Source organism: Bidens hawaiensis, unplaced genomic scaffold, assembly GCF_021521415.1.
Source record: "Bidens hawaiensis isolate Kalapana, Puna unplaced genomic scaffold, B.hawaiensis_p1.1 tig00002306_1, whole genome shotgun sequence".
Classification (NCBI taxonomy): domain Eukaryota; kingdom Viridiplantae; phylum Streptophyta; class Magnoliopsida; order Asterales; family Asteraceae; genus Bidens; species Bidens hawaiensis.
The window spans coordinates 1,439,935-1,465,557 of NW_027491123.1; the positions used below are offsets into that span (position 1 = coordinate 1,439,935).

General features: G+C 34.9%; 1 protein-coding gene and 2 pseudogenes across 3 annotated transcripts; 2 read left to right on the top strand and 1 right to left on the bottom strand.

Annotated features, from left to right (window-relative positions):
* The first annotated feature begins 10,362 nt into the window (after positions 1-10,362).
* LOC143616420 (potassium transporter 2-like) lies at positions 10,363-17,546 on the top strand (annotated as a pseudogene). Its single transcript, XR_013150660.1, has 12 exons — positions 10,363-10,442; positions 10,826-10,925; positions 11,177-11,226; positions 11,605-11,810; positions 11,898-12,143; positions 12,216-12,269; positions 13,199-13,459; positions 13,560-13,612; positions 14,531-14,648; positions 14,732-14,986; positions 15,466-16,104; positions 17,070-17,546. The product of XR_013150660.1 is annotated as a potassium transporter 2-like (transcript).
* Positions 17,547-18,836: 1,290 nt separating this feature from the next.
* Positions 18,837-22,552, top strand: LOC143615799 (mini-chromosome maintenance complex-binding protein-like). The gene is made up of 14 exons (XM_077088829.1): positions 18,837-19,009; positions 19,168-19,281; positions 19,364-19,471; positions 19,828-19,953; positions 20,044-20,088; positions 20,182-20,286; positions 20,361-20,501; positions 20,575-20,649; positions 20,994-21,107; positions 21,183-21,385; positions 21,691-21,826; positions 21,906-22,133; positions 22,205-22,272; positions 22,366-22,552. The coding sequence occupies exons 1-14, from the start codon at positions 18,842-18,844 to the stop codon at positions 22,478-22,480; spliced, it is 1,746 nt and encodes a 581-aa protein (XP_076944944.1). The 5' UTR covers positions 18,837-18,841; the 3' UTR covers positions 22,481-22,552.
* Positions 22,553-22,947: 395 nt separating this feature from the next.
* Positions 22,948-25,289, bottom strand: LOC143615807 (5-amino-6-(5-phospho-D-ribitylamino)uracil phosphatase, chloroplastic-like; annotated as a pseudogene). Its single transcript, XR_013150543.1, has 9 exons — positions 25,212-25,289; positions 25,034-25,141; positions 24,857-24,925; positions 24,211-24,367; positions 23,992-24,075; positions 23,755-23,895; positions 23,399-23,464; positions 23,201-23,310; positions 22,948-23,113 (listed from the first exon to the last, which is right to left on the bottom strand). The product of XR_013150543.1 is annotated as a 5-amino-6-(5-phospho-D-ribitylamino)uracil phosphatase, chloroplastic-like (transcript).
* Positions 25,290-25,623: the final 334 nt, after the last annotated feature.

The following is a 25,623-nucleotide window of genomic DNA, read 5'->3' on the forward strand; positions in this document are numbered from 1 at the left end:
TTATATATTTGTAATTAAAATGATAGTTACAATTGCCAAACCAATTGAAAGATCATTAATAAAGGTGTCTTCTGTTTCTCCACTGCAATAAAACAAAAACCATAAATTATTATTTAACAGAATTTTAGAAAAAACAGTTTTATTCTAGAAAAATAGTAAAAATATGTTTGAATGCACAGAATATTCTAATAATTATGTCAACACTTCAAAACAGTTTTATTCTAGAAAAACAATATAAAAATATCAACTTGGATAATGACTTCCTAAATGAGACTACAAAGGAGAAACTGGCCAAGCATATTTGGAGTTTTAGACAGATTTGTAAACAGACACCAGTATAAAGGTTTACCTTATCACCAACAAAGGGGAACTTAGTTGCATCTGGTTCCATGTGGATGCACGAAAACAGAACCACTGTAGGAGAAAACAATGCTGCAACACATTTGAACTATTTTGACAAAAAAAAATTATATTAACCTGAAATGCACAATCAAAAAAAGGTAACAACCCTTTTGTTCTTAATTTATATTCATTTGCATATATAAACTACATTTTCAAAACCTGATCCATTTCCACTAGTTTGAAGTTGAAATGTCCAGTAGGTTGCTTCACAGCTACTTGATATCACTTCTTCAAGTACCTGCTTTTATATGTTTAACATGCCGAATCAAACTAGATCCAAATTCATAAACTGCTAGTTGGTTTATAAACGAGCCCATAGCATTCGTCAACAAATTATTGTAGATTTGTATCCATTTTCAACAAAATCAATATAATAAACTACACGAGGCTACACTAACACAACAGAGAAAATTAGAATAGAATAAAATTAATAAAAAGTTCAAAACTATTAACTATGAGAAATTATGAGCCAATGAGGGTTAACGAGCGAGCCAATCCTGGCTTGGCCTGTCTCGTTTACAAACCGAGCCAACTAATTATTGTAGATTTGTATTCAAAGCATAGATTATTATTATTAAACAATTGTAGATCATTGTATTGGCACACTAACTACTAAACGAAACTATTTTTTAACCGAAGGCGTCCATTTTGGCCCGTTACCACATGTATTCATTTTGTCTAAAATACTTACATCAGGGTCGTTACACGAACCTGGTTGCAGAAACAATATGTCGTTTCTTTAAGATCAACTGGTAGGTCCAACTGCATACTGTGTGGGTTTGCAGCTGCTATTTGAGCTGCTGCTGTAGTAGCAAGGTGGGACCTGAATAACAAAAAAGGTGAAACTTTGACCTTAAAGTTCAATCCAAATTTAACAGCTTATTTCAAGCAAATACAAGTTTATGTTATGACTACTACATTATCCGTCCCCCTCTTCCACTTTTTTTTTTTTTTGGCTCTTTGCAGGCTTCCCATTGCCATCAGGCCTCAAACCAGGTGTTCCAGCTGCAACAACAGTTTTCATTTTTGCAACCAATAAAATACTTTATTCATATTCATATTCATATTCATATTCATATTATTATTATTATTATTATTATTATTATTATTATTACTATTACTATTATTACTATTATTATCCTACGGCTTTGTTCAGTTCCAAAACGGTTATTTCGTGCACCTCTAGGTCCATATCCACCAATACTAAAGTGATGAACAAGTGTACTATTATCATTTTGTCATGTGAAAACGAACCACTGTGCATGAAAAGATTAACAAGATGAACATTTATGAATGATCACAAACTAAAATGTTTAATTCATATACAGACTAATCAAATTCTGCAAGTTTTCATTTCACATGAATTGTATTGTTACAAAATCATATCTAAATACACTTAAAAATAGAATATATGAGATGTTATACCTTGGCATTGGATATCATTTGTCTTCTCTGTTAAGCATCCATATGCAGACCTGAACATGTAAATTCAAATCATACTCCTCTCTACATATTAATAATAAGAATATCAACACAACACACAAATCTATAAAAAATCATTGAATGACCTCAATTGCAGATTTAATCAATGGTTATTTCAATTGAAACGATTCTCCGAGAAATCATCAATGGCAATTATCATCTTTTTTTAATGCAACGTGTAATATCAGTTTTGATCGTGTCTATTGTTCCAGAAATATTATTCCGACCACCTCATACGGTCGCAGCTCACAACCCTGTTCTTTTATTTTTGCAACCGTTTTACGACCGTACCTGAGTTAGTTGTTAATATTGCGACCACTATGATTTCGGTCGCAGATCGGTCAAAAATTTTGCTACCGGTATTTTTCGGTCGGGAATTTTGGTCATTTTTCTAGTAGAGCTAAGCTAAGATACTTTCAAGTGTTCTGCGTAGAATCGAAGTGATTTTCTCATATCGTATATTGGCCAAGAAGTTAGTGTTCTGTTTAAAAATAATTTCTTTCAAACAAGGTATCCAATGTGATAAATACCATGTAATAAAGGTCGACATAATGATTTTCTCTTTTGATATCTTGTTACTTTAACTTTTTCTCATATCGTGTCTTGGAATGCTTGCCTCTCAATCTTTATATACTCAATAAGTCATCATGTTTATAACTATTTTTTTTTTTTTAAGAAAAGGGGAAAACATAGTTTTAGAGTATTTGAGATGAGTGCTACTAGTGATTAAGGAGTTTTACAGTAATTGATGATATTAATAATATGATACTACATGATTGATGGAACTTAAGATAGTGTCATGAAACACTCCTCTCACCCTAAAATAACATGGAGTGATCCCGGATCTCATACAGGATACACTTCACGCACACCAATAAAAACTATCTAGAAAAAACTAAGGGCCCGGTGCCGGCTTCTTCACGGCGCTCCACGGAAACGACTCTTGTGTACAACTGATACCAATCTCAAATTTGATGTTTTATCCGTTTATCATTAATAATTCAAAAGGTGATGCTTTCAAGATGAATTACTTACGAGGAAATAGGATGCTCGAATAATCACATCGTACAAACAAATATGGTCCAGCCTAGACAACTAACAGACTAATACGCAATAACTTATAGGTTTTTAGTTTTCTTTATTCTTTTTTTCTTTCAAGAAGATTTTGAAAGCAAACCAGAAGAGTGTACCTGCGCTTATTGTGTTGTACAAAAACATGTTTAAGAAACAATAGTTCTCCACAATGTTTTAAGAATCGGTTTTTAGCCATAAAATAATGGCCTAAGAAATGGATTATACCACTATAACTAGATAACCATATAATTCTATAAAAATATAACTTAAACTTAATTAAAAATAATCAAAATATATATGATTCCATAATTAAAAAATCAAATTTTCAACAAAGTTTTTAAAATTTAAAATAAAAGTCTACAATAGATTTATGACATTAGAGTATTAAACGCAAAGTACATGGTCACTTTTAAGATGAAATTCATTATCATTTCTATCCTCATCAACAAGAGCATAATTATTTCCATTTTCTATAATTTAAGTTTTAATTACCAGCAATAATATACTAAAATTACGTAAGATAAGTAGCATATATAATAAGTAACCTTGTGTTTGAGTAGTCGGTAAATTGAGTGTAAAATGTATTGTAATTATGATATAAGGATTGCTCTTAAAAACAAAAAATGAAATTTATAACCATCACTTTATCAGGGCAAAGATGATTACATCATATAATATCGTGTTAGTGTTACATCATATACTATTCTAAACTCACTTAAACAATATTCAAACACTACTCTCAACTATCCCATTCTTTACACACACACGCATGCTCTCACTTTCCATCACACACTAGTCACTCATCTCACACACTATCTCTAACTAGCTATCCTTAAACAATAAGGGGTGGCGCACTCCAATGGGATACCCTACCCGATGATGGTAGCCGAGGACCCCCCCCCCCCCCCCAACAAAGTGTAAGTATATGGATTATTATCCATCAATAGAATAATTTAGATTATTATAAGAGCTAAGTGTCATTTTTGTTACACCCCGACCAATGAAGGCGGAAATGTCGAAACGCGACATGATTGCTCATTGCACAACGACACTATAAAGTTACAATATTTAAACAACTCATTTAAATCCATATCATCATAAATAACACAACAATTGTTCATACAAAATGCCAAATAGATAGATAAACAAATAACTTGTTCTTTCATTTTCTAATATCCTAAAGCCAAGATGATAAGTTTCTTCAAGTAATCCAATCAAGTTAACATCAAACATGTGACATTGCATAAAATAGAGTTTGTCAACATAAAGGTTGGTGAGCAATTTTCATAGTTTTGGACAATAAGTATATAGTATGAAATCCACAACTAGTATATGAAAACAATAAATAATAGCAACAATTTAGATAATAAAACCGTCAATAAGAATACATTGACGACAATAATGAAATCGTCAATAAGAATACATTGACGACACCTTTCTATATGGGGATACCATATATACTCGGAATTAACGTATGATCATACTTTGATGAGGCTACCCGCCTTAGCATTCAAGAGGCTACCCGCCTTAGCATTCAAGAATTTGCACATAATCATGTAAAGCATATAACACCAAATCAAGCATTTATTTAAGTAAACATATACAATAAGTGTTGTGGTTTAAGACTCAAGTATAAATCATTTGAATTTGAATAAGTATGCAATGCCACCCCCAAAACGAAAGAAGAAAAACGGGGGATGAAAAAGTACTCACATTAACAAATAACTTGAAAGATAGTGTTGTGAATAATCGGAGAGATTGATTTAACGAGCAAGACCTATATTAAACGGGTCTTGTGTTAGTAGGTAGTCTTGGAAGGGTTTAAAATAAAATACATGACAAATATAGTAAATAAATAAAGTTTAGGATTTAAAATGGAAATATTTGAGAAATTAAAGAAACGAGTTTGGTTTCTCAAGTGAATACCCAAGTTCAATCCTAACTTGCGATACTTTGAGTGGATATTGCCAACAAAGTATTTGTACCGGTTCGAATCTCGAGCCCACTTGCCTTTTAGTCGCCCTGTGTGTTACGTCAAAGAGTTTGTACAACGACTGTCAAATGATAGCCGACGGTATGGTTTTTTAAAGGAATGCCCAAGCCAGCATGGGTCCGGTTAAGACAACATAGTATGCACACAGAGTGAACGAGACTCTCCAAATTAAAAGGATATAAAAAAAATATATGAATCGTAAAAACAATAGGAAGGAAACCATCGCACATGCTACCGGGTAATAAATATTTACAACCCCAAAAATATCCGGCCCATATTTGCAGGGATACAATCATATAATATAATTGCAGATTGGTCACTTTATTACACACACTGAACATCATCTTCTACTGCAACTGCAACTGCAACAGCAACAGCAACAGCAACAGCAACTGCAATGGTGGATCCATCGTCAATCAATTTCCTATCCATTCACTCACTACAATAATAAGCAATTGGCTTATCACCTGCTGCAACGTCAATCTGCTTTTAATCCGTAAGCTCTAATAATCTCCTTTGTTTCAATGTGACCTAATTTTCAAACCGTATTATTATTATTATTATTATTATTATTTATTATAAAAGCAATTTTACGTGGAAATGTGAAACGGCCAGCACTCTTTTTTTTTTTAGGGCTATTGTAAACTTATTAATGAGGTGGTGACTGGTGACCTTCTGGTTACCCAATAGTCGTCGTTGAATTGAACATATGTAGAAAATGACACAGTATATATGACCAATTTTGGACCACAAATACTGGCCTGCTGCTTATAATATATCTTTAAATAAATTAAATACTTGAAGCCTGCACGCGGTCAGGTGTAACTTATAGGGTATGTTTCACGTTTTATGGTTTTAGTATAATTATTATTATTACTACTTACTTTAACGTTAGGGTGTACGTTATGGATGAGCATTTTTTATTGAAAACCGACGCAACCGAACACAATCGTTGCAGGTATAGGTATTCATTTTTTCATGTTTTTGGAATCGGTACCACTCAGTTTGGCTTTTCATTGGTGCAGGCATAGATTGGTACCAAACCGAAAAAATCAGTATGGTATTTGGTATATAGTTTTACTTGTTTTCGGTTTTCGGTATCGGTATTTTCTGGTACAGTACTGATTTCGTCCCTAGATAGCTTTATATATAGAGGGTTTCCCTCTATATAGATAGATATCTTTTCTTTTTGTTCAAAAAGCTCGTGGCCCGTAGCTCGTTCGATAAGAGTTCGAATACAACTAGCTAATAAAACTTGATTTGAAACGACCTGAGCCGAGCTGTCTCATTTTTGTAACTAAGTTGAGCTCAAGCCAAGCTCGGCTCGTTGGCTAGCTCTTTAGCTTGTTTGACTTCGAGCTTGAGTGGATGTCACACCCCGACCATGACGGAAACGTCGGGGCGCAACCAATTGTTCATCGCACACGACACTATTAAGTGACAATATTTAATCAGCACATTTAAATTCATAAAAACACAAAGAGTCACATAACTTGTTCATACAATAACCGAATTCAAATCATAGTAAATAATATATTGTTCGTTTTGCTAATATCCTAATAGTCTCGATAACGTTTTTTCTTCAAGTCATCGAGTCAACCTAAAGTCAAACCTGTAACATTGCATAAATAGATTTTGTCAACACAAATATTGGTGAGCAATTTCATAGTTTTTGAACAATAGATATATAATATGAAATTCCACAACTTGTATACAAAACAATAAATAATAGCAACAATTTAGATAAATGAAATCGTTAATAAGAATACATTAACGACACCTTTCTATAAGGGGATGCCAGATATACTTGGATTTTGTGAATCAACCATCCAAAAGCGGTAAACACATTAGCACTTAAGCATATAAGCATGTAACACCAAATCGAGCATTTATTTAAGTAAAGTGTACAATAAAGTTTGTGGTTTAAGACTCATGTATAAATCATTTGGATTTGAATAAGTTTGCAATGTCACCCCCAAAATATAAAAGAGTGAAAACGGGGGATGAAAGTACTCACGTTCAAGTAATAAACTTGAAAGATTTGATGATTTGGAGATTAACCGGAACGATGAGTTTAACGAACGAAGCCTAAAGGAGAAGAAGTCTTGTATTAGAAAAGTTGTCTTGGAAGTCTTTAAACGAAAATAAATGATAAGAAATGTAAACAATTTAAAGTTTAAGGTTTTAAATGTAAATATTTAAGAAATTATAATAATAGTCCTTTAAAAATGTAAGTTTGCTCGAAATCGGGTTAAAGTATCTAGTCCTTAATTTTACTCAACCTATGTTAAGTAATAAGGTGGGTAAAAATGCAAGAAAGCAAGTCCATTTATAATATAGATACTAAAACGAGTTTTAACGAGTGTTCGGGTGGTTGGTTCGGGTCTTGGTGACTTGACCAAACCCAAAGTCAACTTTCCCAAAATAATAAATGTATGAGATAACTCAATAAATCTTAAAGAGACTTACCAAGTATGTAGTTCTATTGTTTTAGAACTAACAACGTCCGTTAAGCGAGTGTTTGGTTTAATCGGTCCAAACTTTGTTATAAGATCAAGTTGGATTCAACATTCCGAGTTGTAACATCCGGCCCCTCGCACCACCAATATTGTCCGCTCTGCCCACGAAGAGCTCACGGATTTGTTTTTGGTTGCCCAAAACGCGTTGGTGATTGAAGAGGCAGGACATTACTTATGAACTAGTGATCTCTCTTGTCCACGGCCGATGTGGGATAGCCTAAGAGTGGGACAATGTTGTGTTTGCCAAGGGTGTTACAGACAACCCCCCTTTGGACTCATCGTCCTCGATGAGGCGTGTCCCAACATCCCGAACGGCACAAGAGTGGCTCTGATACCAACTGTAACATCCGGCCCCTCGCACTACCAATATTGTCCGCTCTGCCCACGAAGAGCTCACGGATTTGTTTTTGGTTGCCCAAAACGCGTTGGTGATTGAAGAGGCAGGACATTACTTATGAACTAGTGATCTCTCTTGTCCACGGCCGATGTGGGATAGCCTAAGAGTGGGACAATGTTGTGTTTGCCAAGGGTGTTACAGACAACCCCCCTTTGGACTCATCGTCATCGATGAGGCGTGTCCCAACATCCCGAACGGCACAAGAGTGGCTCTGATACCAACTGTAACATCCGGCCCCTCGCACCACTAATATTTTCCGCTCTGCCCACGAAGAGCTCACGGATTTGTTTTTGGTTGCCCAACACGCGTTGGTGATTGAAGAGGCAGGACATTACTTGTGAACTAGTGATCTCTCTTGTCCACGGCCGATGTGGGATAGCCTAAGAGTGGGACAATGTTGTGTTTGCCAAGGGTGTTACACGAGTACTTTGTGAAAATAATTAAAATCAGTTTATAAAGTATTTTTAAAGAAATATATAAGCTTTAATGGTTAAAAACACACTTGTGTCTTAAGCGAGTAAACTTGGTTTAGTTCGGTTTGGTTTGGTTTTTATCTTGGAATAAGGCCAAGAATGGTTACCACATGTCCAAACATTATAGAACTTATAAAATAATTTATAAATAATAATACCAAAGTTTTACATACAAAAAGTCAACAACAAAGTCTTTAAACGAAAGTTCGGTTTCCGGTTCGGATCTTGTTTCGGGATAAGACCGAGGTTAGATTCTACAAACCCATAACCATGGAACTAATTAAAATGATTTTAGAAACTCAAATCTTACATAAAACATGTTTATACAACTATTTAAACAAACTAGTAAACAAGAGTTCGGCTTCCGGTTTTGAGCTATTTACGGAATAACCGAGGCTAGTCTCTACAAACCCATAACTATGGAACTCAAAATGTAAAATAGAACTAAGATGAGCAGAAGTTAAACAAGTATAACAAGTTTTGATGGTTAGATGCGAAAAATATATATAATCAAGGACTACTACGAGTCCTCCATGTAGCTTTATCTTATGGGCCGGACACTTAACCGACCGAGACCGGAGAAATGCCCACCGAAGGTACAAAGGGTGCTATTATATATATGTTGTATAACAATCTTCAGGTATAAATAAGTGTTAACAAGTTGATTATAATGTAAGACTATGGTAAAAAAATATGAAGAACACCTTTGAATGCTTGAGAATTGGAAGAGAAAGAGATGAATGAGCAGGGATTAATGAAGGGGATATGGGTGTATATATAGGGTGGGTTGAAAGGGTCAAGCATGGGGTGTGATATCAAGGTTTACATGCAAGAGGGGTCAAGACAAGTCACAAAACAACAAAAAAAAAAGATGGGGCTGCTGCTGGTCTGCACGTCGGTTCACGTCCGGAAGTTCGTTTTTGATGTATCTTGAGCGTTTTAAGTCCGTTTTCGAATCCGTAAAAGGGGGTTTTTCAAATTAGACAAGCGGGAATGTTTTAGTAACATAAAATCCAATATTTTATATATTTGAAATGTTCGGGAGATAAATCGGGTCGGTTTACAACATAAAAACAAATACAAAATAAATACAATTTGACCCGAAATCGAGAAATGTCACAGTTGAGCTGCCTCGTTTAATTTCGAGCTAGAAATGGCTCTACTTGTTTACATCCCTTGAAACTAAGAACTATAGTGTGAACCGGATTGCCCTTTCATTTTGGGATGTATGCGTATGTATAATATTCTATAAACTTGTTTTTATCATTCTTAAAATTTGAATAAGAACTAGTTATTTTAATAACAAGTTCAAACTACTAAACCAAACGGTTTTGATTGGTTTAGTTTGCTGTTTTTGGGAAAGCTGGCTTAGTTTGCCGCTTTTTTAAACCATGGTTAGCTTTTTGTATCATAATTTTCGTTAAAATCGACCGAATTGGACGGTAAATGCCCCTAGTCGTATCCTCTAGCGCTGTTGAAATTTAAATGTTTATAACAAAAGGCCAAATGCAGTGTTGCAAAGAGTCTACTTTTGTCTTTCATGGTGTGCATAAAAAACCAAATAAAAAAAGGACAAATTTGGTCCCAAAGCACTAACCAGTTAAAAAGTCCAAGAAATGTTAGATTTGACTTATTATTCTATCTACATGATAAAACCAAATATGTGTATGCACTATAAGGTTATTTTATTATTAAAAAGACTTTAATTAACTTAACCTTCTAACAATTATATTTTAATGTATGGTTTTTGTGTTAGTTAAGATGGCTCTTTTTTTAACATTAGAAGGTTTAGTTTTCTTGTCATGAGGTTTATTTCGGTTTTGGATATAGATAATGGATTCTTGCCTAATGTCACACACTTTAATTAACTAATAATTAGGGACGTTGTCACATTGTTGGGTATTTTTATTCTCTCACTAAACCACGTGAAGACACACTGTGTTTTTAATGTGTGTGTGAGAGAGAGTTAGAGAGAGAGATAAATGCCAAATTTGCCCTTGAAAGTTGCATTGAATTTTGGACATGATAATGCAATTTCTGTTGAGTCATGTGATTTTGGTCTGCCTGTTTCTTCTCCCAAACATTCTCTGGTTTTCTTACTATTTGAGCTGAAGTGATCTTTTAAAATATCTTAAATAGTTGATCACCACTTGTGTTGAGTATTTAATTCTTGATATTGATTCGTGGTCATGGGAACTGGTTGATTTAGTGGCGTCACTGAAACTTATTTTTTATTCAAGAAAGTATCATCTTGATTGAAAAATTGTGCATTTTTTAAGTTACCTCTTCAAAAAGACAATCTTTTTGATTCGATTTTGCATCTTCCTGTCTTTTGCTTGGATCCCTTTTGGTTAATAGATTCATTGAAATCTTGGCTCATCAGGCTCTTTTCATCTTTCTCGAAATCAAGTGGGTCACTGTTTCTATATTAGTCTTGTAATCCTCTTTTTGTTTCTAAAGAAAAATGCAAATTTATATATATTTTGTTTCAGCTGGAATCTGCATTTAGCTTGTTTCATCATAAACATAAGCAGTTCTGAGAAAGCATGGATCTTGGTGATAGAAAGTGTTGGGTAAATTCAAAGGTCTGCTCACAAGTTTTGGAATATTCTTTTCAAATTACAAAAATTATCTTTTTGTTGCTATCAAACTCCCCAAAGAATGCAAAATGAGTGAAAGATTAAACAATTTAGTGGCTCTATTGTTCTTATTTAAATTTTTACAAAACCAATGATTTCTTAGCAATAAATAAAAGTCAAGTGGTGGTCTTTTTCAAATTTTCAATATAGCCAATCTTTATAAATACAATGCTTATATGTTGGTTAATTGTGTTTAGAAGGATTCATGGAGGACAACATTGGTGTTAGCTTATCAGAGTCTTGGTGTGTCTATGATGACCTCAGCATTTCACCAATTTATGTTTACAAAAGCAACGCCCTGCTTGCGGTGCGCGCATATAATGTATATATGTGTGAACCCTCGGGTGGGCAAAAGTAAAATTGCACTAATTTTGACGTTATTTTACTAATCTCGTGAAAATAACGTTAAAAGTGGCGGAAGGTTAATCAGGCATCATGTGGTGGCGTTGATAGCCGAAAGACAAGGGCACATGCACCGATCAGCCGGTGTCCCGATGATTGAGTGCTATGTGCCTTATGTCCAAGGCTTGATGCAAAACTACTATCGAGCCGGGGGTCTCACCGGAAGCAGCCTCTCTATCCCTATGGGATAGAGGTAAGGCTGTCTACATCTTACCCTCCTCAGACCCTACCATAGCATTGCTATTGGTGGGATATACTGAGTACGATGATGATGATATGTTTACAAAAGCACATTTGCAGAAGATATTCATCACTCAGAAACAAACGAAGAGATTTTTGGTGTGCTTTCATTTGTTTTCTGGACTTTAACTCTCGTGCCGTTGTTCAAATACGTGTTTATTGTTCTTCGAGCTGATGATAACGGTGAAGGTAAATAATTTAAATTATGATCGGGTCAAAATTGTCACCTCTGGTTTTCAGTGATCAAGCTGAAACTTGTTATTGATGAATGCATAGGTGGAACATTTGCTCTTTATTCCTCAATATGTCGGCATGCTAACGTAAGCCTGCTACCAAACAAGCAAATTGCTGATGAATCAATTTCAACTTATTAACTGATGCAACCGCCAGAACGCGAAAACGGCTCAAAAGTGAAAGTATTACTTGAAAAGCACAAAACTTTGCATACAGCTTTGTTAATCTTGGTTCTTCTTGGCACTTGTATGGTAATTGGAGATGGAGTTCTTACACCAGTTATTTCTGGTAAATATAGAATACTTTTCAAATTCTTTTACTTTCTTGCATTTTTTTAACATATTTTGTTCAAATTTGCAGTTTTTTCTGCTGTTTCTGGGCTTGAGTTATCAATGTCCAAAGAACACCATGAATGTGAGTGAGTTTTACATTATCTTGGCTTGTAAACGAACCAAACGAACACGAACGGAGCATGTTCGTGTCCATTCATTTAACTTTAACTGAACTAATGACCGAACACGAACAATTAAACGAGCAGGGTTTCTTGTTTGTGTTCGTCTGTCAAGAAAATAAGCGTGTTCGTTTATGTATGTTCGTTAACAATATAAATAAACGAACATAAATGAGTTAAAACCAATTAAAAGTAAATGTGATGAACAATGCATTGGGCCTAAAGGTTAGTACAACCAGACCAAGTTGTAATGGGCTTAAATTTAAATAAATATATTAATAAATGTAAACGAACGAATATAAACAGTGGCGAAGCTTGGGCTTAGTCACAACGGTGACCGAAGTCACGAACCCAGTACCTCGGGGGTGACCGTGCTCAATACCTATAAGAATTTTCGGATAAAATCGCGTAAAATTACCCTACTAAGCGAAAAAACGGCAGTGACCGGGGCCACCCCCGGTCCCCATTATACTTCGCCCTTGAATATAAACAAATGTAAACTATATAAATGTAAACGAACGGACATAAACAAGTTTAAATGTGCATAAATGAACAAATGAGAGTTGTGTTCATGTTCCTTCGTTTATTAAATAAACAAACCTTTAGCCAAGCAGTTTATTAAATGTTCGGTTTGCTTACATGCCTACCATTATCAGTTGTTTAGAGGGTGTTTGGATGTGAGTGTTTCAAAATCACCAAAAAGGACACTACAGTGAGAAACAAGAGTTTTCTTATGAAACAGGATTAATTGGTAAATAGGTAATTTTAGTTTTCCTTTAGATATTTGCAGCTGGTTTGAAGTTGTTTATTTGACAAACGGCTCGAGATAAGCAAAAAAGTCAAATCTTTAAGGGTGTATGAGTGCATATTCTAAATTAGTTAATATTTGCAGATGCTGTGATCCCGATTACCTGCTTCATATTAGTGTGCTTATTTGCACTACAACATTATGGCACACATCGAGTCGGTTTCCTTTTTGCTCCAGTTGTGCTGTTATGGTTGCTATGCATCAGTGGCCTCGGGCTATATAATATATTCTATTGGAATCCGCATGTTTACAAAGCTCTATCACTGTATTACATGTATAAGTTTATAAAGAAAACAAAGAAACGAGGGTGGATGTCTTTGGGAGGCATTTTATTGTGCATTACAGGTAAAATCTTTGTAAATTAGGTACTGTCTGACTTTTGAGGTCAAAAAGATTAAATCTCACATTTGAATTTAATTAAAAAAAATCAAATTTTTACTGACAGGTTCGGAAGCAATGTTTGCCAATCTTGGTCATTTCTCTTATGCTGCAATTCAGGTACATTTTGTGTTCTTCAGTATTCTCATATTTTTCATGTTTAAAGAGTTAATAATAAAAAATTTTAAAATTAGTTTGTTTGTGGGATGACCTGACCCAGCCCAAAGTCACCCGTTTGGCCCGACCCATTTTGACCACCACCTCTATTATTAGGGGTCGGTTTGGGCTCACACTGAAATTGGTTTTTTGGATTTTGAAAACCGTTTGATTATCGGTTTTATCGATTTCGGTTTTACCTTGTGGGCATGAAAATTTTGGGCAAAAAAAAGATGGTCCAAACTCCAAAGTAATGAATTTATTTTCGGATTTAGATTTGTAAAAACTGTTCAGTTTTGGTCTTTACAATGGGTTCTGTTTTACCATCTGGGCTTGAAAATTTTGGGCCAAAAGTGCTCCAAAAAAATGTATTTATATTCGGTTTATGGATTTTGAAAACCGTTCAATTTTCAGTTTGTACAATGGGTTCGGTTTGGTTGAGTTTCGGTTTAACCATCTTGGGCTTGAAAATTTTCGGCCAAAAAGTGGTCCAATATAATGAATTTATTCGGTTTTTGGATTTTGAAAAACCATTCAATTTTCGGTTTTCACAATATGGGTTCGGTTTGGTCGACTTTCGGTTTTACCATCTTGGGCGTGAAAATTTTGGGCCAGAAATGGTCCAAAACAATGAATTTGGGCCTAAATTTTTTGTTAATTGATAGTTTAAATGGTTATTACACATTTGTTCCAAAAATATTTGGGCCATTTTATTAATTTGTTATGATTACTTAAACAGTTTGTTTTTTTTTAATAACAAAACAGAAACTGAGCCGAAAAATCAGTTTAAAAAAAACATAAAAACAAAACTGTTGGTTTTTCATTGGGTTTGGTTATTTCGGTTCGGTTACTTCGGTTATTAACTAATGACTTCTTTTTCAGATTGCTTTCACCTTCTTGGTTTATCCTGCACTGATACTAGGATACATGGGACAAGCAGCTTACTTGTCTAAAAACCATCAGATGGCTGATGACATCAGCTATTATGTCTCAGTACCAGGTATTCCTTTTAACTCAAAATCTTTCTTGAAAAACAAATATTCATAATAATGAATATTAACTAGTTGATAACATGATATGCAGAAAGTGTAAGGTGGCCAGTTCTTGTAATAGCCATTCTCGCTTCTGTTGTCGGGAGTCAAGCAATCATCAGTGGAACATTCTCAATCATTAACCAAAGTCAATCACTTAATTGTTTTCCAAGGGTTAAGGTTGTTCATACCTCGGATAAGAAACATGGTCAGATTTACATCCCGGAGATTAACTGGATTCTCATGGTTTTATGTATTGCTGTGACCGTTGGATTCAGGGACATCAAACACATGGGAAATGCATCAGGTTGGTGCTTAATAGTTATGAGTCAAATGAACTGATTTTTAAATTTAGAATTTTAGTGATTTCGGTAAATTTCCGTGTGACAGTTATGCTTACAGTATATAACTTTATTAAAGGCGTCATAGAGTGAACTGGATTAAGTGAAAAGTGTGTGTACGGAATTTGGATTCAAAATATAATACGCTTGACCTCAGAAGTCAGAAAGGTATATTTTTTCAAGAACAGTTGACCATAGAGTTTTTAGTGTTTTAAAAGTTAAATATGTTATAAAATCTTTGTTATTTCAGTAATAAACTAATTATGATTAAATTTACTTTAAGGAGTTACACATTAAATGTACTACTGCAAAATTTGATCCGTTGACTTTTTTCCTTTTAAGTTAACCCTTTTATTATTAAGACCTGTTATATATAGAGCATAGCCCGAACTGACCCATTTGATACTATATCAAAATTTTCAATCTTTATATATTCATTTTGCAGGATTGGCCGTTATGGCTGTAATGCTGGTTACAACATGCCTAACATCATTAGTAATCATTCTTTGTTGGCATAAACCGCCAATTCTAGCCCTATGCTTCCTACTGTTCTTCGGGTCAATAGAACTACTGTATTTCTCAGCTTCGTTAGTCAAGTTTTGTGAAGGCGCGTGGCTCCCAATCCTCTTAGCACTTATATTAGTAACCATAATGTTCATTTGGCACTATGGGACCACCAAAAAGTACCAATATGACCTTCAAAACAAGGTTTCCTTAGAATGGTTGCTAGCTTTGGGCCCGAGTTTGTGTATTTCACGGGTCCCTGGTATTGGGCTCGTGTTCACGGATCTGACCTCGGGGATCCCGGCTAACTTCTCACGGTTCGTGACCAATTTGCCCGCTTTTCACCGGATCTTGGTGTTTGTGTGCGTGAAAGCTGTGCCTGTTCCATTTGTTCCTCCAGCCGAGAGGTACCTTATGGGTCGTGTGGGGCCCGCTAGTCTTCGGTCGTATAGATGCATTGTGCGGTACGGGTATCGGGATGTTCACCAAGATGTGGATTCTTTTGAGTCTGAACTTGTCAACCGGATTGCTGATTTTATTTGTTATGACTGGTCCCGACCCGAACCGACTAGTGATGCAGGTAACTTCTGTACATAAGTTGTGTTTAGTGTTACTTGTAAACTGAATTCAAATTCGGTTTTTTATTGGGTTTGTTTATAGAGCAAACTGAATTCAAATTTCGGTTTTTTTAACTGAGTTACAAACTTGTGATTTTTGAACTAAAAACCAAATTCGATTTATATATTTTTTTGATAATAGTTACACGGATGATCTCTGTGGTGAGGCCTTATTAGAGTTTTGGCCCAAAGTTTCAAAAGTTACATGTTTGGTCGTTACTGCCAATCCATATCACCACAATAACACCAAGTGACATTTTTTTTACTCTTTTACATTAAATAAGCAAAAAAATAAAAATATATACACATATATTTCTATTTAATAGTTAATTATTTGTTGAATTTCAAATTTGAATCGAGTTCGCAACTTGAAACTAGGGGTGCAAATGAACCAAGCCCGAGTTTGTTTAACTTTAGAGAGCTCTGGCTAAATCTCAGCTCATTTAGAGCCCTATTTCTAAAGCTCGAGCGTGGCTGGTGAGTAGTTTTTCAAGCTCGCGCTCGAGCTCAGCACAGGCTCAGCTCATTTATTATTTATAATTTATTTAATTAGTTTTTTTATAAGCACTTTGTGTACTTAGAAATATAACATTTATATATAATATAGTATAGTATGATATAATAATATTTAATTACTTTTATCATAATTTAATATATAATAGTAGTTATTAGAAATTAAATTTATTTAACTACAAATAAGAAATTATATAAATAAAAGGCTTGTTTAGGCTCGTGAGCCGGCTCGAGCTCCCTTATTAAATTAGCCTCATTGAAAGCTCAAGCCTGACCGAGATCGTTTAAGCTTAGCTTGATTCAAGTTTTTAGCAAGCCTGTTTCGAGTAGCTAATGTTCGGTTCAACTCATTTACACCCCTACTTGCTGATGAATATTAATATTTGCTTATCACGATTATTGTGATCCCATGCAGGTAACGAAGAAGACGGGTTTCGATCAACTAGATCATCAGGAGAGTATCGCTTAACAGTAATCGGGAACTCAGACTTCTCAACACGGGATTTCAATCCAGACGAAAGTATACAACAACTTAGCGTATCAGTCGGGTTTCCAACAGCTGAGAGCATATCAGGCATAGTCGAAATGGACCCGCAAACCAAAACAAGACGAGTAACATTTGCTGTTGATGATCATAACAATGACACCGAGGAACCAAAAGACAGGCAAATGAGAGAAGAGCTCCAAGATTTATTGGATGCACAACAAAGTGGGACTGCATTCATTCTCGGTCATTCGCATGTGAAATCGAAGCAGGGGTCGTCGGTTTTTAAGAGGTTGGCGATTAATTTCGCGTATAATTTTCTTAGGCGGAATTGTCGGGGCCCCGGATGTGGTTTTGAAGGTGCCTCCGGCATCTTTGTTGGAAGTTGGTATGGTTTATGTTGTATAGAAGGTTGTTAATGATATATTGGTGCAAGGGCAACTAGCTTCTCTATATGGCTGTATATTTCTCTGCTAAAAGGGCTTAAGTTTTGTACACTCTGCTTTGCAAGTTGTATGTTGCTAAAAATGTTAAGAAACTTAGCATGAGATGTGTAAGATTGGCTGCAAAAGAATTTTACATTTCTTCTATTAAGGGCTATTAAGGGTGAGCAATTACTGAACTGAATCAAAACTAACTAAACCAAATTGAAAACCGGTTATTAGGTAATTTTTTGTACCCTCGGTTAACAGAAATTAACCGAATCGAATCAAACTATTCATGTTGTCATATATTTCTAGCTTTTATATCTTCATTTCATGTATTTCTTGTTTTATACCACAATTTCATGTATTTATACATTCATATCATATATTTATGTATTTCTAGGTAGAAGTTTTAGTCCAAATTTGATTTTGGCTATTAACCAAATTAATCAAACCAAAAACCAAAAAACTAACCCGTATCTTTTATTCATAAAAATGAGTCGTCTTTGTACTATGTGGTGGCGGTACTCATCCGAGTTAGATTGAAGAGAATGATTTCTTCATATCATGTGTTGAAGGCATCCCTAATAAACACTTTTTTTTATAGAATAGAACTTTGTTTTGTTTCAACGAGCTTCAACGTTACATTTGTGTTAACAAATATACTAACACCTAGAAATAGGACTTTAAACGAACCAAATGTCGTCTAACGGAAAGTTCGTTTATGTTTGTCTGTTCAATAAATGAATGAACACGAACAAAAAAAGTTTGGTTCAGTAAGCATAACGAACGAACACGAACAAAGGTCATGCTCGTTTAATAGTTTTTTTTGGATATTTTAGGCGTAATTCCAGATTTGTGTTATTTATTTTATTATTATTCTCGAATTAATATGTAATCTTTTATGCTTGTTTATCCGTTAGTGTTGTTTTAAGTTTGTCTGTCCATTAGTGTCCGTTAGCGTCCGGTAATGTTCATTAGTGTTTGTTTACAATATTAACAAACGAACATGAACAAGCTCAATTCGTTAATGAACGAACATTGACATGAATTTTCGTTTGGTAGAGCGTTCGTGAACCGTCCGTTTATACAACAAAAGCTTACCGAACAAACACAACCAAACAAGATCTCGTCCGATACGGTTCAGTTAATACATACAACAGGGGCCCTAAAATTGGCGGCAATCCACGTCACCCTACACTTTGGCGGGAAACCACCAGGCTCCTTATTGTGTCGGTCGGTCTCAGAGTTCGCTGGTCGAGTGTGGGAAAAGAGGAGATGGTGGGACGCGAATACGATTGCTTGTCGAACCCACTCGGGGCCGTCCGGTCCACTTTCGAGAAGGCGGTTGCCGGCGGTTCAGATCCGGCTTCTTTTGACCGGAGAGATTGGGGCGTTGCCGATCTCTTTCAACAAATTCTTTTTCACAACCACGTCATAAACCAGGTAATTAATTCCAGGGTTTGTTATTTCACCGTATTACTTTATTATTATTATTATTATTATTATTATTATTATTGTAGGCATACACCACTCTCATTATAAACCCTAATTTAAGTCTTCTGAGTCCAAACAATGTTGATTGATTTGAATATTATTTTTAGGTCCCATTTCTAAGTCATTCAACAGTTAAATGGATTCAACCAAATTCATTAGCTCGGTTTCGTGGAATGATACAAGATATGTTGGGAAATGAATGCTATGTTGGTGCTTATAAGGTGTGTAAATATTATTATTATTATTATTATTATTATTATTATTATTATTAATGTTTTAATTTTTGCATTATATCTTTTGAAGAATGAAGACACATGGACTACCAACAAGTTCACAGATGTTTCTCAGTTTCCCATGGGTTCTTCGCTCGATATGCGGCTCTGGGACCGTAGGCTACTCTTCTGTGTTCCTGTGAGTTCTTTAATTTTTAAAAATAAGACATGCTAAAATAATATTTATGTATGCATGGGAAAGTGAACGTACAAACTTAAAAACTGTACTAAACATGCCAATCAAATGATGTATTTATATATGCAAGTAGTGTAATTATGTAAAGTAGTTGTTTTGTATTCAGTGTTTTGTATTTAGTGTAACTACACTACTTGTATATATAATTACACTATTTGATTCGCATGTTTAGCATGTTAATTTAATTTGTATTTGATTCAGACCATATGTATGCATTTTTATATTAGGTGTTTTGTATTGATAATAATTTCATGCATCCTCGTTTCTTACTTTCTATGGGTTTCCTTCTTTATTTATAGGTTCCTGGTCAGAATTCATGGGCAGATTCTACTTCTGATGGTATGGTAACGGCACTCGTCGCATCAGCCAACCAAGAGAAGCGACAAAGAGACACCTGTTCGGTTTTTAATGAGGTGGAAATGCAAGTATGTTGGACTTATGGTTAATCTTGAATCTATATTTTTTATGTATACCTCTTGAAAAGTTTTAAATTACATAAATTCCGTCAATTACAGGTCTCGAATAATGAGACACCGGATTCTCCACGCGCAAAGAAGATGGTAAGTTTGTAATTTTGTTATCTTTTAAAATTTTTCAGCCGAATATAATTTCATAATTTAAACTAACTTGATGCGATCATTAATTCATGACAGCGAGAAGGTGAATCTTTTCAACCGGAGGACATTGCTGAGGTGGCAGGCTGTGGTATGAGTATGGAGCCTGATTTTGACAGAACTAATTTTCAATGTCTAGTGAAGGTAAATTTATATATATTATAAATTTTAAAGACGATGTTTCATATTTTATATAACTTAGGGTGTTTTTTCTGCAGGTATACGATACTCCAGAGTCTGAGTTTAAACTAAATGATGTGTTTGAGTTTATTGGTGTCCTTACATTTGACACTGATGTTAAAGAAGAAAATGAACTGGGTTTTGACCATGAGGAGTTAGTCAACCTACCTTCTAGCAAGGTTAATGCTCGTTTTCGTTTTATTGTTCTTTTTTATATATAGGTTTGATATGTTAACAAGAATATGTTTTCAGGTGCCACGTCTTCATTGCCTTGTGCACAGAAAGCTGTCACTCATTGACATGGTTATCAGTTCACCAACATTCGAGGTATGTTATGGTAGTTATAATGCGCCATTTTCATATATACCCCTGAAAACTTTCATAATATAAAATTGGGGTGGGATCCGGTACAAATAAAATTAACCTACTAAATATACAAATAACTAGTGTAAAACAGTTTTGAACTAGAGTAATTTAGGACTAACTTGCACTCTAAATTCTTATATTCTAATGCAAGTTTTAAGAGAAGATTAAAAATGTCAAAAATTTAATAACTTGTATTTTTTTACTATAATTTTTTGTTGAGTAAATATTACGTTATATCAGCTATTAATAACTCCTTTCTTATGGTTTGCAATATGAACTAGTGTTTGATTTTTGTGATTTTACAGCCAAAACCTTATGTCATAAAAGAACTACGCGAATCTCTTCTGCATCATCTTACAATAGTTCTCGGTGGTGACGAATTAGCCGCTCGTTTTATGTTATTACATCTATTATCAAAGGCAAGAATCTATAATCCATAATCTTAATTTTCAGATGCATGCTTCAATATTAAATAAATAGAATTTTTGTTACAGGTTCACACGCGAGCAGACTCAATTGCAGTGGGGAAATTATCACTTAACCTTACAACTTTTGACAAATCGAGTATAGTTGTATTTGGTAATCGTATTGATGCTGCAGTGCAAAATCTTGTATCTTTCAGTCAACATATTCCTCTCACAATTGACTATCTTAATACCGCTTCACTTGCCCCCGTAAAGGATTATCAAACAAACAGGTAGCATAAAAAATATTGTTTATGATATTTCATGTTGTTACTAAATAACCCTTTTTAGTCGAATATGTATTTTTGGTTTTTTAGCTTAGGGGTATTTTAGTCGATTCATAAGAAAGTTAAAAACAGAGATGGATGGTGTTAGAGAGCTGGGTTTTAATTGAAAAGAAACTGAAACTAATGGACTGTAAAAGTCAAATTAGAACCTTTGGACTAAAAGGGTTGTTTTGGCCAAACCAGAGGGACTAAAACTGTAATCTACCTTTTATTAGATTAATTAACCTTTTTTATTATTATTAATTTTACAGACTGGTGCCGGGCGTCCTTCAGTGTGCAGAGGGGTCACATTTTACAATAGACGAGACACAATTACAGTGTGGGACGCTAAACAGTACCGGTGTTGAGAATACGCGATTGCTCAAGGATTTAATTGAGTCTCAGAAGGTATAATTTTACAAATTTTGTTCTGTATTATGTGGTTTAAAATTTGAAATTAGATATATTATTTGTTTTACTATTGCAGGTGGAATATGATTTTAAATATTATAAAATGAATATGGATGCAGATATTCAATTTTTGATTCTTTCTGAAGGAAAATCAAACATTTTACCAGCTGATATAGCTGTTTGTTTTCAACCTTCATCTGCGGGTCCTGTTGGAATCGTGGATGAAGAAACATTAAATGGTTGGAGATGGTATTTGGCTACTGTTAGATCATTGCCACATTCTATCGGGACAGATATACAAAAGGTATTGATCTGATTGTAATTTATTAATTTATTTAAAACTGTTTTTAACTTGTTGCATTCGGCCAATGATAGGTGGTTGAAGATGAAATGGTTGCAGCTAGACAGGCCGATCGGGTCTTGGGGACTGAAGATTTTAATAGGTTTTCTTTTAATCTTATTTTATTTTACCTTTTTTGTTTTTTTTATTCTACTCTTTTGTTAGTTTATCAAGTTTATGCATTTGTGATATGTAGGTGGCTTACTATGGGGCAGCTAATGGCGGTGAGCTTTGGCGAGACGTCTCTATCAAATGAACATTGGCAAATGGTGAAAGAAATGGAAAGATTAAGAAAAGATAGGTTCAAATAGGTGCACCAATGGTTCAATGGCTAGTTTGTATGGTCCAGTGTTTATGGCTTATGGAATTTGGCCTTTGCCTCACTAAATGGCTCAATTTAATCCTAATATTTTATTGCATCTTGAGGATTTTGTTAGTGATTATTTAAAACCGCGAAGCTTGTGTTGGGTCTATAGATGTTATGTTGCAGGCGACACAAAATCGTAAACGTTACATGGTGATCAGTTATAGGGTTTTGACTCAACTGGTCGCGTTATTGTTATCAAGTGCTTGAGCTGACCAGAAATGCTCTTTAAACAACGAAATATTGTCAATTATCAAGAAGCTAACAAAGATCTGGTGTATTTTTCATCTTATCTAAAAAACAAATACAAATCACTAATAGTTATATATACACAGAATTGATATCAATGTAACAAAATAATAACATTCAACCTTGTATACTTTACAAAAATTTACATCAAGAATTTCACAAGAATCAAAAGATGGTGTCAACTGTTAGTCTCCTTGGAGGTGTTTTCTCCACAACTTGCTTTTGTAGCTCCATGAAAGTCGAGCCCTTGTGTGCGAATAGCCTTCGGAGATTAATAACAGACAATTCACTAAAACCACCAACAGCCAAATCAGCCTGCACCAGATCATACCTGCAAGTTTTGATTTTAAACATTAATCTACAATTACTTAAAATTATAAAATATCATTAGGAATTTAATGTTCATTGAAATTCATACGCTGGATGTGCACCGATAAGCACCACCGCCATCATTGTGCAGTTATGAGCGGCAGTTATACCACGAGGGTCGTCTTCAAAAACCACACATTTGGACGGTTTTCTATCCAACTGTAAAGGAAATTCCATTAATATGAAAAGGTTTTAAATTACATGAAAATATGGAAATTAATCATGTTTGATATTTGAAAGAATTTACCTTTACTGCTGCAGAAAGTAATCTATGAGCCATGGAATCCATGCCATCTTCCTCTGTTACTATCGCCTACAAGTGCGTGAACAAGGGCATTTTGGTCATTTTAGATTATACCAATGCTACACAAGATCATTACATATTTTAAGTGGAGAACATAAACATGCACATAGTGTTGACCAGATACAAGAGGCAAAAACAAATGCGGTTATGTGGTACCGTGGTTACATAATCGCCTCATGCAACACAGTTAAAACATGTGAAAACGTCTATGTGGTTCTCAAAAACTAGATGATCAGTTTGATAACGTGTGTCCAAACACCCTTCAAAATGTGGATTAGCAAGTGAATCGTTATTCTTACCTGGAAATTCTTCATGAGTCCCATTTGTTCCAATATTTCAACCATTATTTTTCTATCAAGACTTGAAACAACCGCACAAGGAATCCGGGCGGTTGATACTGCATCCAACCATTCTTTCAGGCCTTCCATTGGTTCTGAAAGCTGATAAACAATAACAAAAACATTGTTTAAGGCTTTAAGCAATTAACTCGTGAATATATAATAAACATAATCGCTTAACTGAATAAAAAAGATAACCTTGAGAAGTTTGTTGTTATATAACTGTGAGAGCTTTGACTTTAATCTTTCCAATTCACATGCTTCGTTCTCCCATAACAACACCTAAGAACCACAAATGACAACATTAATTCAAGAAAACCATACAAACCGATTAAAATATATAATAGAGAAATACAAAGCTTCTTCATAAATGTGATTAATATGAAAATGTAAATTTGAATTTAAAAATTATACAACCTTATGCAAAACATGATCAGGAGCACCATAAAGCAAACGTTAAAGAACTTACCATCACATTGTCCCATGAGAAAATAAGTCCATAAGCCTCATCAGGTTTCAACGCGTATCGGATTCTTTTTAGAAACCCCTCTTGTAATCTATCATTTAAAAAATCCTGCAAGCAACACAAACCACAATCTTACAAGCTTACTTGGCTTATATGAACTGGACACACATGTAATTCAAAATCATAACCTGCTCTTCTTTTTCCAAATAATATGATAAAGATCAAAACTTATAAGTGTGGCAACTACTGAATGGGTGCTGCTATAGACACACCAGTGGCAGGTGACATCATCATACTGGCCGTATGACAGGACCAAAATCATCATACAAGCTGTATAACTGACTGTTAGTGATCACGTGAAATCAATCACTTTTGTGTCAGTGAATCACATCATACGAGCCATACAATTTGACCACACCAACTCATACGGCCGGCATAAAGCGGTTTCCCATGTTATGACCATTTTTCCATACCGTCCGGACCAGAATGACCATTTTCCCAGGCCCGTATGACAGTTAGGCCTGTATGACCAAGGCCCGTATGGCATGCCATTGTTGTTTCTTTAAATGCAGCATGAAAACACAGTAAATAGCTTACAACATCAACTTTTACGGGTCCATCCGGCCTAAAAGTCTCAAAACCTTCTCCATATTCAGCTCCAATCGCCTAAAAATACAAACCCCATGATCAAAAATCAAAATCCATAAACCCCAATTCCACAATTGACCCATGATTCGACAATATTATAAACCCCAATTGGGTACACAAACTTACCTCTTCCATGAAAACCTTGGTGGGTGTGAGCTGAAACCCATCATAACAACTCATGATCACATTCCTTCGATTCCGATGCCGCTCAGCGAATCTTGAACGGTGTAAGCTCTGTAAAACGCAAGAACATCAGCATACAAGTATATGAAGAACAGATAAGATAAAAAGATTGAAACTTGACCGGTAACTGGAGGTTAATGGGCAGCTGGTGGTGAAGAAACGACGTTGGAATCAGTCGGAATCCGAAAGCTGATTCCATGGTTGTCAAATTTGTTGTGTGTTGGTGAAGACGATGAAGTGGTCTCTGTATGGATTTTGATTAATTTGGGTCAACAAAGAAAATATCATATCATGGATCAAGTGGTGCGGTGTGGTGGGATGTGGCGAGTCGAATATATTATTATTATTATTATTATTATTATTATTATTATTATTATTACTAGACGGATGCCCGAGCGATGCAGCGGGAAACACATACTATAGTAATCACGTAACAAATTTATGGGTGTTCATTGTTTCGCTTGAAACTGTGAAGCCGTTCGCAGGTTCGGTTTCACGATTGATTTGAAGCTAACCGTAAATATTGAAGGCAT

Excerpts from the sequence above, each read along its gene's own strand:
- LOC143615799 (XM_077088829.1), top strand. The coding sequence starts at position 18,842 with ATGGTGGGACGCGAATACGATTGCTTGTCGAACCCACTCGGGGCCGTC. Across the intron at positions 19,282-19,363 it reads GCTATGTTGGTGCTTATAAG|AATGAAGACACATGGACTAC; the intron begins GTGTGTAAATAT and ends TATCTTTTGAAG. Across the intron at positions 22,134-22,204 it reads TCGGGACAGATATACAAAAG|GTGGTTGAAGATGAAATGGT; the intron begins GTATTGATCTGA and ends GGCCAATGATAG.